A 15,091-nucleotide genomic window follows, 5' to 3' on the forward strand; every position below is an offset into this window, starting at 1 on the left:
GTAGCTCTTTTAAATTGGTAGGTGTGGGCCACTCTGTGACAGCTTTTTGGTGATTGTGTTTTGGTGGAATTTGCACTTCCCTGCTTTGTAAAACAGACTGTGCTGCCGCAGTCTTTGCAGGACTTGGCATACTTGGTTTATGAGGGTTTCCAGTGTATATTAGAATATACTAGAATACTAGAATATCATTGATGTAAACTATGACACATCGATGAGGAGTGGTCCTTGAAAATTTTAGTTACGAAACCCTGGCACATAAGTTAGCCCATGCAGCATTACTAGAAAATTGTAGTGCCCATGTGCAGTGATAAACACTGTCTTCATTCATCAACCATTCATGAATCCGGCAGTGGTAGCCTTTTCAATGTACTCCTCCATCTCTAGGGATTCAGGGTTTGATAGATGGTATGCAGGACTCTTGGGAGGAAAAGTGTTATGTTGTAAAGTCGATGCAGCAGTCCCAGGGGCAATGAGGAGGTAAGTTAGCAGCGCATTGCTTGCTAAAGACCTTCTCCGGGTCCTTGTATTCGCTAGGAAAAACTATTGTCGGGTTGTTATATGGCCTTTCAACTGTGGTGGCATTACAGAGCAGGTATAATCCTTTTGAGGCAATGGTGCTGACAGTGAGGAGACCAGTGGCTGATTTTCTTTGTAGCTCATGAGATCTGTGGGTTGCGTTCCTGTTGCCAGGGGAACCCCAAAGTGATAGGGTTAGCGGGGAGGATGTTACAAACAGGGTGATCTCCTCAAAGTGAAACAGTCCTATCTGCAAGGTGAGAGCCAATGTTTGATGTACGATGAGGCCACCCCTGATAGGTTGGTTATCCACTGCGGATATTCTCAGAGGGGTATTGCAGGGGGTTACTGAAAGGCAAAGTTCCCGGGTGAGACGATGGTGGATAATGCTGACACCTGTGCTGGAATCCACTAGGGTTTAAAGGACATGAGCCAAATCACCATGGTGCACTGTCACAGGTAACAATAGGCACGAAGGTGGAGGGTTGGGGCTCACCTTAGTTGGTCAAGAAAGCCATTTCTCAGGACACCAGGCACATTGATGACCCAACTGCCCACAGTAGAAGCATAGCTGGTGGTGGTCTGGGAGTGACCAATATGAACACATTCTCTGGGATGTAGCAGTTGATTCTGAAGTAGATTGTCGATTCGGGTTGTCATGGTTATGAACTGTGACAAAGAGGTTTTCATCTCGACAGGTAAGTTCTGTTTTAAAAGCTGACGACAGCCTGTCTTGGCTTTCAGCGTAGTCTCTTTCAGAGCAGTGTCATTCCTGCCGCTTTGTGCGGCCAACATGCAAAAACTATTGCATATTCCCGAGGCAGTCTGAAAAAAAATATTCAGAAGACTCCCTCACCTGCGTATTGTTATCGGTGGCCCATTCTAACACCTTTCTAATAAGTAAGGTGAGGAGGATGGCGCATTTGGTGGCATCAATATGATGTGTTGGGTGGGTGTAAAAATAAAAAATACCTCTCATTGGCACAGGAATCTCTTGCACTTATCCACATAGCCATGCTTACCGTGTCACCCAGAGGCACAGGGGATTATGGATGATCCAATATAGATAAGATAATTCTGGGAGTCTATTGGTAAATCTCTGCAAATTGCAAATATCGTGTCCAACGTGCATTTTAAAAGAAATGAGATAATGGTCTAAGATAGCTTCTGATTGAGGCACTGTGACTATATTTTCTATATTTGTGTCGAGGGTTAGAATGAGATCAAGAATTTGAGGGTGGTGGTAGTTCCAGTGGTAGTTGTGGTGCAGCTGCCTCCGGACATGGTTGAGATGATGGTCCATCCAGATCAGCATTGTCTGAAAAAGACTTAAGTCACTGGAGATTTTTGTGAGCTGTGAGCAGCCGTTATTCTATGTTTTTTCTTCTTACTCTATGTCTCTTTACTTACTCTAACTTACTTTTCAATGTATCTTAGGCTAAATCTCACAGTCAAACAGCACCTGTGACAGAGTCAAAATTAATTCTCTTAAACTTCACAATGTGATGATAGACAATTTTTTAAACCACTGATTTAGGAAAAGGAAAAAACCCCTATAAGGTAACGAAAACATTGATTGGCTACATACTTCTGTTTTCTCCAATAAGCATACTTTACCTTTTTGTTATTATTGACCTGCACCCTCTGTTCTGATCATGGCACAAGTCTACATTCTAATTTCTCGCTATATCAGTTAAACAACATTTCAATTTTTCCATTACAATGTCCTTCTTTTGCCCTTGGGACAACACTACAAAAATGTTATAATATGATTAACTGATTAACGTGAAATACATAAATGATAAATACATAATAAATGATTGACGTGAAATACATAAAATTGATCGCGTACAGATTCTCATCAGTGTATAATTTCTTCTCCTGGCATTTGAACAATATTTTTAATGTATTCACTTGTGTTATAACAGAGCTATTCTTTATCTGATCATTATTTTGGAGTGCGTATATATCTAAAACTCCTGACATTAGCGCTCTCTCTCTCTCTCTCTCTCTCTCTCTCTCTCTCTCTCTCTATTTGCACAATAGAGCCTCATACACTGTAGTCAAAAAATATGCCAGAGAGTAACAGTGTCTGAATCACAAGCATGAGGGGAGAGGTATCACAATGCCTACGCTGAGTTTATAACACACCGTCAATATTTTTAAATATACACCTCCAGATCAATTATCATTTGCTTAATGTCATTACAGTAACATGACAAACACAGCAAAACACAACACCACAGGGACAAATAGATAGGCATCAGAAAAACACAATATTGCTATCAATAGCAACTGCTCATCATTCATTACACAAAGACATTAACAAAACAAGAAAACCATCAAAAGAAATCATTTATGGGCCCAAAGAAATCCAGGACTTGAGCCATCACCTGGACTTACTCATCTCTTTTATTCATAACACTTTATCTCATAAATTCCTTTCACTTTGTCACCCAGATCCAGGAATTTGTCTTCGTTTTATAACCCACTCCGATCTCTCAGAGGCTTCTGATTATGCACACACACACTCACATTCACACTACTGTCACCATCTAGTCTTAGCTATATGCAAGGGGAAATTTCACATGCAATGTTTAGCTTCTTACTTACTATCTCTTTGTTTCTTATCTGTGCTCGACCTGTGCAGAGCTTTCAGTCCTTACAATGTTTCACAACATTTTCTTTTTCGACAGTTAGGAATTTTCCCAGACACAATTATTTCTTATTCTTTGATAATTATGTTATGTTACCATTGTAACCAAACCACAAGCATACACACATACAATCGTAGATAGGAAATATGTAGGCTTAAATAAGCTCAAAACATACACTACAACAGCTTCATTACAGCTTCCTAATTTCTTACTCTGGACAATGTGCAGAATAACATCCCTGTTTGACCTTTAATGTCAATGCATAGTGACCAGTTACTTGTGTCTAGGAAAGGTGAAAACCAACAACCTGTCAAAGAAAAAGCACTTTATTCATGAATAAATCAATGGTTAAAAAAGCAATAAATTGGGAGTGACCAGAATGTGGCCACACCCCTTCTCTCTCTCTCTCTCTCTCTCTCTCTCTCTCTCTCTCTCTGTCACACACACACACAAACTAACCCCATAAGAGGAATATCCCTTTGTCTTTGTTGAGTGAAGGAATAATAGACGGAAGTCAAAATGCGACAGAATTTGTATCTCCTTTTTGCAATATTGGCAATTGCTCTGCTTGGGTAAATTATTATTATTATTATTATTATTATTATTATTATTAAATAGACTGTTTGCTATTCATTCTAAATAAAGATACGTTATTTAATATAATTATCTAAACTAAAAATAAAAAAATATTTTTTATTAAAAACAATTAATATAATTATCTAAACTAAAAATATAAATAAGAATAAATAGTTTAAATGCAGGATCAACTGGGTATTAGATTTTAAAGTCAAAAGAGTCAAAAGTCATTGCATTGAACAGAGTTTTTTGAGATGAAATTTATTTTCAAAATTTTCTCAAAATTTGAGATTAGTGTTGAACTAGTCTACAGTTACAGATGCAGCATTATTATGCTTTACATCCTGTATTGTTTATTTATGAATAATTAGTAATAATTGTGTGTTTGACATGAGAGGATGATATCATTCATCACCAAATAAGAAAACAAATCACTGTAATCATGTTTAATATACAGCAATATTTAAATAGTTGGTCAATCGATATAAATACTGCATACAAAATCAATCGTTTGGCAACTGAATAAGGAAATGAAACTCTGATTACTAAATCTGTCTGTGTGTATGTATCTGTCTGTGTGTATATGTATCTGTCTGTGTATATGTATCTGTCTGTGTGTGTATGTATCTGTCTGTGTGTGTGTGTGTGTATGTATCTGTCTGTGTGTGTGTATTTGTCTGTGTGTATCTGTGTGTGTATCTCTGTGTGTATGTATTTGTCTGTGTGTGTATGTATGTATCTGTCTATGAGTGTGTGTACCTGTTTCTGTATGTCTGTGTGTGTATTTGTCTATGTGTGTATCTGTGTGTGTATTTGTCCATGTGTGTATCTGTGTGTGTATCTGTCTGTGTGTTTGTATGTGTATCTGTCTCTGTGTGTGTATCTCTCTATCTGTATGTGTGTATCTGTCTGTCTGTATCTGTCTATGTGTGTGTATCTGTGTGAGTATGTATGTGTATATCTCTATCTCTGTGTATCTCTGTGTATCTGTCTGTGTATTTGTGTCTATGTATCTGTCATGGTGTGTGTGTGTGTGTCTCATTGCGATTGCAATTTCAGATGTTCTAAAGGTCTGCTTTCTCTGTATTTCTAAATACCTGGATATTATAGCCTTAAATTCCTTATTAGCTAGCAGTTGAGTTCTGCATCTCATTGACTTGTTTACACAATGTTTTTTTTTCCAAACTGAGAAAGAATAAGAATACTGATAAGAGTTCTGATGAGAATTATCTAAGGTAAAAGGTCTCTTAAACCCTGGCTGTATAGTTTGTTTCTGATTGCCACTCCACTTTATTTTATGTATTATTATTGGATTGATGATTGGGTTGTGTTGTAGTGTTTTTATACTCAAGTAATTGAATTTATGCTCATTTACCACACCTCTACTTGTATTTTCATTAGTTGTGATGTTTAGGTTGTAAAATAAGTAATAATCAATAATTTTATAAGAATGGTTGTTATGCAATAAGTGTCAGGGACAGAAGATGACGGAGGCAGATATAATGTAAAATCACAGAGTTTATTGAGAAGTAGATGTAATGGAATGAATAGCAGAAGATAAGTCCAGGTGAAGTTCCAACACACACACACACACACACACACACACACACACACAGCAGGTCACAGGTTGCAATCCAACAATACCTAGATCCTATGGTGGACGACGAACTTGGGAAACTACTGGTAGAGAAAGATAGAGTCAGGTTAGTAGATCGCCTACAACATATAACAGCAGCTAACATTTACAAGACCAGACTTGCATGTGTGTGTGTTTGTTTGAGAGCGTCTTTTATGTGGTGAGGTGATGAGGGGTGCCAGGTGACAGTTATTAGAATTCGGTGATGAGGATCTGGTGTGCTGTGTGAGGGGAGAACCTGGCAAATCCGTAACAATAAGAAGTTTGAACCTTAATGTAATTTTATTTGAGCATAGTCTCACTGAAAACTACTTACACACTCATTGTAAATCACTTACTCTTCTCCCCAGACTTCCTAAAGCAAGGCACGCTAACCTACTGTCACCACAGTTTGATCTGGTTTTATGTCATTATGTCTGTCTTTGTTTACTGCTTTTTTATTTAACATTTAATTTCAGTAAAAAAATGGAGTGCAATGTTTTTAAAGGATAAATCTAGTTCTTTAAATATTATTTCTGTCACGCAGCATGGATTAATGTAAGATCAGGTACAATTGCAAACAAATACAAATAATACAAGGAAAAAACACAAAGACACGCAAAGGTCAGGCAATTGGCAAATAACATAAAGGCAAAGCAAGAATTTAAAAAAAAAAATCATGGCAAGTTTAAATTGATATCTAGAAACTGAATCTTTACACACATCTTAAGTATCTAAAAAAATGTACAACATTTTACTCAATGGAGTGTCTTTATATTTCTTTAAAAAGTTTTCCAAACCATCTGATTCAGTTTCCTGACAGTTTTCAGATACGATAGTATGATATTTTCTATATATTTTGTTGATTTGTTTGTTGATTTGTTTAATTCTGTTGTTTAATTTTCCTTCTAGGTTTGTTTACTTCAATTACACTTTCTCCTGGCTCAGGTGAGCGACTAAAGAGACCTGACTTGGGCTCGGTTTAATGAACGTATTTGCAGTCACTCAGGTTTCCTTAAAGAAAACTGTTCATTAACTGCACTGACTCACAGCACCTTAACTTGTGATATCTAAGTAAGGTCTGTAACACCATTATTTTAATGACTTAGTAACTACTGTTAGGTTTAGTGTTTAGAGCTAGGCTTTAGTTGGTAGGGTTAGGGTTTAATGTTTAGAGTGTTAGGGTTTAGGGTGTTCAGGTTTAGTGGTTAGTGTTACAGTTAAGGGTTTAAATGCTAGGGTTTGCCTGATTGTCTCTTCTTATGGAGCTACTTCATCAATCCTGACATTTTACCCGTGGTTATACAATTAAATTTGAATTTAGGGTTTAGTGGATAGGGTTTATGGTTTAGAGTTTATGGTTTAGGGTTAATGTGAACCATGTGGAGGTTCTGATGTCATGTTCTGATCTGATTGTTTTGTGCTGAACAAAGATGTTGTGTTTTGTGTTTTTAGTAAAGGTTTACATGATATGCTGGAGTTCACCCCAAGTGTGTGAGTACACAATTTACAACTTCAAAGCCATTTAACTCAAACTCATTGATTCCTTTAGAGTAACACAGATTCAACAAGGATTCCAGCTGAGATTTATAAAGTCTGTGTGTGTGTAATTCAATAACTAACTGACTTGAAATCAGAGATACTTCATATTGTTTGTGTGTGTGGTTATGGAGAAAGGGAGGATTTATGATTAGATTTATAATACCCGTGATGCAGTTCCCCTCATTGTGCTGAGTTTTGCATATACTGGGAGCGGGGCTGCGGGGAAACCGAAAGGTCAGTTGGTTCACCGGAGTATCACCCTAAAGAAGCTGGCCAAGTTTGGCATAGATAGCTCAAAGCTTGCTGAGTTATAAACCTCTAAAATTTATAATGGGTGTCCTATGGCAAAAAAGGCCAATTTGAGTTAGGGTTTGCGTGAAAACCGGAACTCGAATCACTTCAATTCAGACAAGGGTCTACAACATATCTGATTTTGGAGGAGTTTACTCTTGATAATTTTTTATCTAAGAAGAATAAGCAAAACAGAATGTTGACTTCTACAAGCAACATAATAATAAATCCAGGAACACAGCAACATTTCAAAGAAACCGGAAAATGTAGGTGTAATTTGTGAATGGAAGTCTTACTGCTGATTGGACGATACATCTGTCACTCAAGATATACAGGAAATACAGCAGGCTGCAGCAGTAGAAAGTCGACCCTCATGTTTATGAATGTATAAAAATTAAAATATGTCAAATTTCTGCAGTTCATGTGGAAAAAATCTGGAGATTTTAGAAAAGAAACAGCAGAAAACTAACTGCAGTTAATCCAGCAGAGCTTCCTGAAAGTACAGATAAACTAGCCCGTTAAACTAAGAGCGCGGCTTGTAGATCAAATTATGGGAATAGCACTGAAAGAGGAAAGCAAACTACAAAACAATCATATGCAATTAATACTAAAAAAAATTTTTATAACCCTTCTCATTTTAATAATGAGGTAAAATAAGGTTTAAGAGAAAAAAAGAATTTTACTGTAGAATTACGATATTTCTCTTCAAAATCACAATGCCTTTAATATAACTGTACAAGGAGGAACTTATTAATCCGGTGAGGGTGGTAACTGATGTGATCTTGATGTGCCTCATGACGAACCTCTTGAAGCACTTCATAACTATGGGTGTGAGTGCAACGGGACGATAGTCATTGAGGCCGTAACTTTTGATCAAAGTGAATGGAACAAATTTCATAAATGGTGTAAGGATTTTGACTACATTCTTCGAGATGATTTTTCACCAGTGGACTACAAATATAAATGGTGGAGCAAATGTACTCCTCAGCAAAAATACGGCATAGAAGCAAGAAATCTTTCAAAGGATGAGCTATCACTGTATGTTTCAACAACGATTAACGGTGACTTCACGTCTGATAAAAAAGAGAAATACTAAGTGAGGTTTGCTCCAGTGTTTGTGATCAGGTACAGAAAGCTTGAAAAGCGTTACGTTGTTTGATTCAGCATTGAAGTGAAAGCCGGCTGTACATCCGTTTGACATCGCCCAATACTGACTAATTTCACGCTCTAAAATCTCTGCAAATCTTGACTTAGTATATTTTTTCATTTTCTTCGGTGCATCAGGACAAACAGCCATAGCTATGCTCTATGAATCATACACGTTATACGGTGTATATAGTGGTAGGCTATTTGAAGACTAAAACCGAGGGAGCGTGTGCATGCGTTTGTGCGTGTGCGTGTTTGCTCAGGGCCGTGTGCGCTTGTGTGACGTTGTAGATAACACCGTTGACTAACGATCGGTGTGAGGGGAGGGGGTAACCCTTCAATGCAGTATATTTGCTGAGTCACAAACATTCATTCTGAGGGGAGGGGGTAACCCTATCACAAACTACCCCCGGATCAAACATGTGAGTTTTAAGTACTTGTCTCCTAGCTCATTTGGAACAAAAACATACATATGCCAGATCAAAGGTCTAACCTTTGACTTTTAATCATTTCAACAACTAATTTCAAATAAATAAATAAATAAATAAATAAATAAATAAATAAATAAATAATAAAAAAAACTAATTTCTAAAAACTTTGACCTATTTTCTTATCGATAATGACAGCTGTCATATCTGCTGATAAGATCTGAGAGACATGTAGTGGGTAGTAAAACTGTCACGGAATATGACCTGTATATCTCTCTAGCAGTCATCCACGGCTTCTGGTTGGAGCGTGTAGTGATGGTCTTGGAGACAGTCACGTCATCAATGCACATGCCTATGTAGCTGGTTACTGATGACGTGTACTCCTCCAAGTTGATGGAGTCGCTGTTGGTTGCAGCCTGGTCAGGTTTTAACCTGCTTCAGAACCGTTGTGGTCTGTATGCTGGAATTAGCATAACACAGATGTGGTCTGAGTAGCCAAGGTGGGGCGGGGCTCCGCACGACGGGGGGTGGGGCTCTGCACGATACGCCCGGGAATGTTTGTGTAAACAAGATTACTACCTCTCGTAGCAAAGTCCACATGCTGATGGAATTTAGGGAGCACTGACTTGAGATTTGATGATTAAAATCTAAGGTGATGATAAACAGTCCGTCGGGGTGAACATTCTGTAGATCACTAATAGCCCCATATAGCTCACTTAGTGCCTCTTTTGCATTAGCACTGGGGGGAATGTACACTCCGACAATGAAAACAGTGGTGAATTCCCATGGTAAATAAAATGGCCTGCACCTAACAGCCACAAACTCCACTGACGAGTAACTAGAAACAAGCACCGAGTTCTTACACCATTCTGTGTTGATGTAAACACACACACCACAACGAGTCTCAGTGTTGATGTAAACACACACAACACCACAACGAGTCTTACCGCACAGAGCTGCGTTTCTGTCGGCTCTAAACAAGCTGACCCGTCTAGCTGAATGGCAGCATCTAGAACTCCGTCGCTGAGCCACGTCTCCGTAAAAACAAAGATGCAGCAGTTTCTAAACTCCGTTCGTGTGTTCGTGTCGGATGTAGTCCAGTTTATTGTCCAGGGAGAAAACGTTGGAGAGTAGAATGGACAGGAGAGCCGGCCGGCTAGGATGTTTTTAACCTAGCAAAAACACCCACCCGCTTATCGCGCGTCCGCTTCCTCGTGCACCGCTTTCGGCGTCCCCTCTCCTTGTCTCCGGTATCAGGCGACGCCGAGGACTGGAGACCTGGTCTCCACAGCAAGCCGAGGTCACAGAGCCTTTCCAACACATCATCGTGCAAGTTGGTTGTTGCACGATTTATGTATTTTATTAGTTCATGACGGTTGTATACATGAACACCGCTGTCTCTGGTGTCCATGTACTGGTAATAGTTGGGCTAAAAAACATAAATAAAACCATAAAAAATGTAAATAGCATCATATTGAATCCGGAGTGGCTGCTGTGTGCTACTGCTGTGCCGTCATCTTGGTATCTTACAGTCTCTGACAGAAATATAAATACTCAATAGAAATAACTAAGAATGCTCAATTCTCTCCAGCAATTCTCGCCACTACCCACAGCTCCTGCTTCCTCAGTGTACACTGTGGTTGTTCAGGTGATGTCTAGTGTTGGTGTTACACACATCACAATGTAAAGAGTAGAGTAAAGTGATCCAGCTGCATATTCGATTCAGCAACTTTGCCTGAGCAATATTTTCTGGAACTTTCTGAAAAATACAGTATAAGTTTTTGAATATCTGTGATGTTTACTACATAAAGTCCCCAACAGTCCCCAGAAAATTACCAGCTCTGAAGCAGGAGCAAAACAGTTTTTTAGAATCCATTTTTAAATATATTTTTGTTTATTGTTTGTTATTTAATGTATATTATTATTTATGTGTATATAATATTTAAACACACACTTTTGTATGTGTTTATAATGTAAATAAAATAATAAACAGGAAGTATTTGCTTTATAATCATCCAGGGAAAACAAACCAGAAGTTAATACTGATTTACGCTTTCCTGAGGGGTAAGAAAACACATGCAAACACACACACACATACACACACACACATTGACTTTACATCAGAGACTGGAATAAAATATTTTTACTTTCATTGTTTACATGAAATCAAAACTGTACAACTATTTGTGTTTAAATTCATTACTTAATCCTTCATTTTCTCTATTTCCCTTCTTTAGAATTAAATACAACCAGCCAGATGTGAGTAATAGGTAAGTGTGTGTGTGTGTGTGTGTGTGTGAGAGAGAGAGAGAGAGAGAGAGAGAGAGTTTGCATGTGTTTTTTTACCCCTCCTGAAAGCATAAATCAGTATTAACCTCTGGTTTGTTTTCCCTGGATGATTATAAAGCAACTACTTCCTGTTTATTATTTTATGTACATTTTAAACACATACAAAAGTTTTTTGTCACTTTGAGTTTGTTTCATTTAATTTCATCTCTATATACTGTGATAGGCGTCTACAATAACGCCAGATGTCATTATAGATGATAATGTCAAAATATTTATGTACCTGACTCTCATAATAACTGTGTGTGTGTTTTGTCAGCCGGTCAGACGTTACCACACTGACCCCATGGTTAGCTCCAATCGTATGGGAAGGAACGTTTGATCTATCTGTGATTGACAGCATTTACTTACAAAAGAATATCACCGTGGCAACTACAGTCTTCGCACTGGGAAAGTACGTTATTAATTATCACACACAATGCATTGTGGGTAACAATGTGAATCACTCTGAGGCTAAAGTTTTAATTGCTTTACCTCAAAATTGTGTTCAGTATTTTATTCACTGTAACATTTGTCATTGTGTCTTTTTAGATTGATCACATGTGTGTGTGTGTGTGTGTATGTGTGTGTGAATAATCAACCATTTCAATGTTCCACAAACTTCTGATAGAACACAGTAGATGTCTGTTATATTGGACATTAATGTAGGACTTTTAGACCATATTAACTGGACCCTGAAAATCAAACCCTGATATTCAGATCATAACTCAACCATGTGACCCTAACAAGATGTGATGCTCAGACTGTGGCCGTTGGACCATGATGCTTGAACAGTGAAGTGTAACATTCAAAGCAGGATTGTGACTCACCAACCCTGGTGCTTAGAACCTTAAGCTCAGACAATAACACTCTGACCATAAAGCTCAGAGCCCAGCAACAGAAATCCCAGCAACAGGATGGGACAAATCAGTCACCAGTAGTTTCAGGGTGTTATTAGGACCGAAAGTAGGGTGGCAAGCAAAAATTAATAGCCCCTAGGAGGCTGATACACACTGTGGACCAGTGCACTTCATCTATATTTATTAGAACCCAGCCCTGATACAACTTTAATCTAAAAAAGAAACAAAACTACAGAAATCAGGTGGCCTTGAGATCATCACACAGTGACACTTACCCATGACACATTTGGACTGCTGTTTGATGCTCAAAGACATAAACCTTCACTGCACTAGTCATGCACTCAGTCTTGTTATAAATAATGAACTGATTTCATATTTATATGTCCTACAGGTATGTCCGTTTCCTGAAGGAATTCCTGGAGTCAGCGGAGCAGCACTTCATGGTTGGTTACCGTGTTCATTATTACCTGTTTACAGATCGCCCGGATGAGGTTCCTATGGTAACATTGCGGCCGGGTCGTCAGTTGACCAAGATAAAAACACCAAGCTCAAGCCGGTGGCAGGAAATTACACTGCGCAGGATGGAGATGATTGAAAAGCTCATTGAGGAACGTCTGGTCATTGAGGCTGACTACATCTTCAGCCTGGATGTTGATACTAAATTCTATTGCCACTGGGGGGCAGAGACTCTTTCTGATATAGTTGCTGTTCTGCACCCTGGGTATTTCGGAACCCCACGGACAGCATTCCCATATGAGAGACGTCCCAAATCTGTGGCCTTCATCCCACCAGAAGAGGGAGACTACTACTACGGAGGAGCCGTGATCGGAGGACGCATTGGCAATGTACACAAGCTGACAAAGGCATGCCGCGTACAGCTGGACGTTGACCGAGCCAATAAGATTGAAGCAGTATGGCAGGAGGAGTCTCACCTGAACAAGTACTTCCTGTACAACAAACCCAGCAAAGTGCTCTCACCTGAGTACCTGTGGCAGGACTTCAAACAGAAAACCAGCAACATGAAAGTGATACGCTTCTCACAGGTGATCAAGAACTACGCTGAGGTTCGACCCAATCCATAATGTGCACCAGCTCAGGAAGAATTAAATAATTAATTAGGTTGTCACGCAACGAAACAAACATCCTCAAATCTCCTCTTACGGCTTTCCTGTTGACATAAAGGAATTAAACGGATAAACAGTTACACATTAAAATAAACTCTGCTTTGCTAACATGCATATTTATGTATCCTGTTTTACTAAGTGTAATTTAACCAAAGAAGACAACTCTTTCTGAAGACAGTAATAAAGAACATCATGAAAAGAGAAAACTATTAACTTCACACCTCAACATACTGTTTATTAAAGAATCAGGCAAAAAATAAAATCTGAAATGTTTTGTAAATGTTTGATGTGTCTCTCTAATTCAGACTTCAGGCTTTTATTAAAACTTTTTTTAGGAATGACTTAAAATCCATCGTTTTAATCTGTTAATAAAGAAACTGAGCAATAATTCAGATGTAATTCATTTCTTCAAGTATGTTCTCTCTCACACACACACACACACACACACTGTGGTGGTGTAGGATTTGTAGGATTAGTTTATTATTTTTCTATAATTATTCTGTGAAAGATAGATATTTAAACATTTAAGATGGACTCAATATGATTTTTAACTTGATGTGATCAACTCTCCATGTAAACGCCTGTCCTCATATTTTTCTCATGAAGAATTTGTCCTTGTTCATGTTTTTCTGTTTTAGCCTTGGATATTATCTATATGGTCTTGAGTGTTTCCTAAAATTTGACTGTTTTTATCAATACAGAATGACAAGGTTGTGTGAAATAAACATCACCTACTTTATTATAAACAAATGAGTTGCTTGGTGTTGTTTTATATTGAGGGTGTTATAGTCTTTCTCACCAGTTTATTCTTGCCCTTTGCTGATAATCTCAGTTTAGAATTAGGTAAATTGTGTGGATAAAAAGTTATGTAAAGAGCCTGGTATTCCACACCAGACAGACTGAGAGGAGAAAACGTGTTTACACTTTGAATAAATTCTCAGAGGGTAAAGACTTTGGAACAGTGGTGCAGGTCTTCAGACAGTGCCATGCTTCCAGTGCACGATGATGTGTTGGAAATGCTTTGTTACCTTGGCTTGCTGCAGAGACCAGGCCTGCAGTCATCAGGCGAGAGGATGCAGAAAGCGGTGCTCAAGAATATGGTAAGCGGGCGGGAGTTGGTGCTAGGCTAAAAACAAAACCTAGCCGGTCGGCTATTCCGTCCATTCTACTCTCTAATGTTTGCTCCCTGGACAACAAACTGGACTACTCGAGCGGACCACGTGGCAGGAGTTTAGAAACTGCTGCGTCTTTGTTTTCATGTGGTGAGATGAGACGTGGCTCAGCGACAGAGTTCTGGATGCCGATATTCAGCTAGATGGGCTCAAGATGGGTCACCTCGTTTCATGCTGACAGACATGCAGCTCTGTGTGGTAAGGCTTGCAGTGGTGTGTGTGTTTTCATCAACACAGAATGGTGCAAGAACTCTGTGCTTTTAGACCATATGTTTCTATTTACTGCACATCTTTAGTGGAGTTTGTGACCGTTAGATGCAGGCCATTTTATTTAGAAAGAATTTTAGAGAAGCCAGGAATAAAACATACATTTTAAACTACTCCACAGGTACATTATATGGCAAAAAGGTTTGTGCTCCTCCTGTATGTGTGTTGAACATCTCGTTCCAGATTGATTGCCTTTGCTGTTCTAATCATTTCCACTCTTCTGGAAGGTTCTCCACTAGATGTGGGATTAGTGCTCATGATGTTGGTGAGAAGGTCTGGGGTTCAGTCGGTGTTCAATCTGGGGTTCAGTCGGTGTTCAGTCTGGGGTTCAGTTGGTGTTCAGCTTGGGGTTCAGTCTGAGGTTCAGTCTGGGGTTCAGTCAGTGTTCAGTCTGGGGTTCAGTCGGTGTTCAGCCTGGGGTTCAGTCAGTATTCAGTCTGAGGTTCAGTCAGTGTTCAGTCTGGGGTTCAGTCTGGGGTTCAGTCGGTCTTCAGTCTGGGGTTCAGTCTGTGTTCAGTCGGTGTTCAGTCTGGGGTTCAGTCTGTGTTCAGTCTGGGGTTCAGTCGGTGTTC

At 38.9% G+C, this 15,091-nt stretch overlaps 1 protein-coding gene across 2 annotated transcripts; it reads left to right on the forward strand.

Annotated features, from left to right (window-relative positions):
- Nucleotides 1-3,631: 3,631 nt before the first annotated feature.
- Nucleotides 3,632-13,731, forward strand: LOC132841095 (globoside alpha-1,3-N-acetylgalactosaminyltransferase 1-like). Of its 2 annotated transcripts, none has more exons than XM_060863286.1 (7): nucleotides 3,632-3,745; nucleotides 6,277-6,312; nucleotides 6,820-6,858; nucleotides 10,791-10,835; nucleotides 11,009-11,041; nucleotides 11,377-11,511; nucleotides 12,348-13,731. In XM_060863286.1, exons 1-7 carry the CDS (start codon nucleotides 3,693-3,695, stop codon nucleotides 13,036-13,038), a joined length of 1,032 nt encoding a protein of 343 aa, XP_060719269.1. In that variant the 5' UTR covers nucleotides 3,632-3,692; the 3' UTR covers nucleotides 13,039-13,731. The 2 variants fall into 2 exon arrangements, with proteins under 2 accessions (XP_060719269.1, XP_060719270.1); XM_060863287.1 differs by lacking the exon at nucleotides 3,632-3,745 and adding an exon at nucleotides 4,855-5,452.
- The last annotated feature ends 1,360 nt before the right edge of the window (nucleotides 13,732-15,091 follow it).

This window comes from Tachysurus vachellii, chromosome 26, assembly GCF_030014155.1.
Source record: "Tachysurus vachellii isolate PV-2020 chromosome 26, HZAU_Pvac_v1, whole genome shotgun sequence".
Classification (NCBI taxonomy): Eukaryota; Metazoa; Chordata; class Actinopteri; order Siluriformes; family Bagridae; genus Tachysurus; species Tachysurus vachellii.

Coding starts and splice junctions, on each gene's coding strand:
- LOC132841095 (XM_060863286.1), top strand. CDS start 3,693: ATGCGACAGAATTTGTATCTCCTTTTTGCAATATTGGCAATTGCTCTG. Junction 6,859..10,790: donor CTGGAGTTCACCCCAAGTGT/GTGAGTACACAA, acceptor ATAATCATCCAG/GGAAAACAAACCAGAAGTTA. Junction 10,836..11,008: donor GATTTACGCTTTCCTGAGGG/GTAAGAAAACAC, acceptor TCCCTTCTTTAG/AATTAAATACAACCAGCCAG.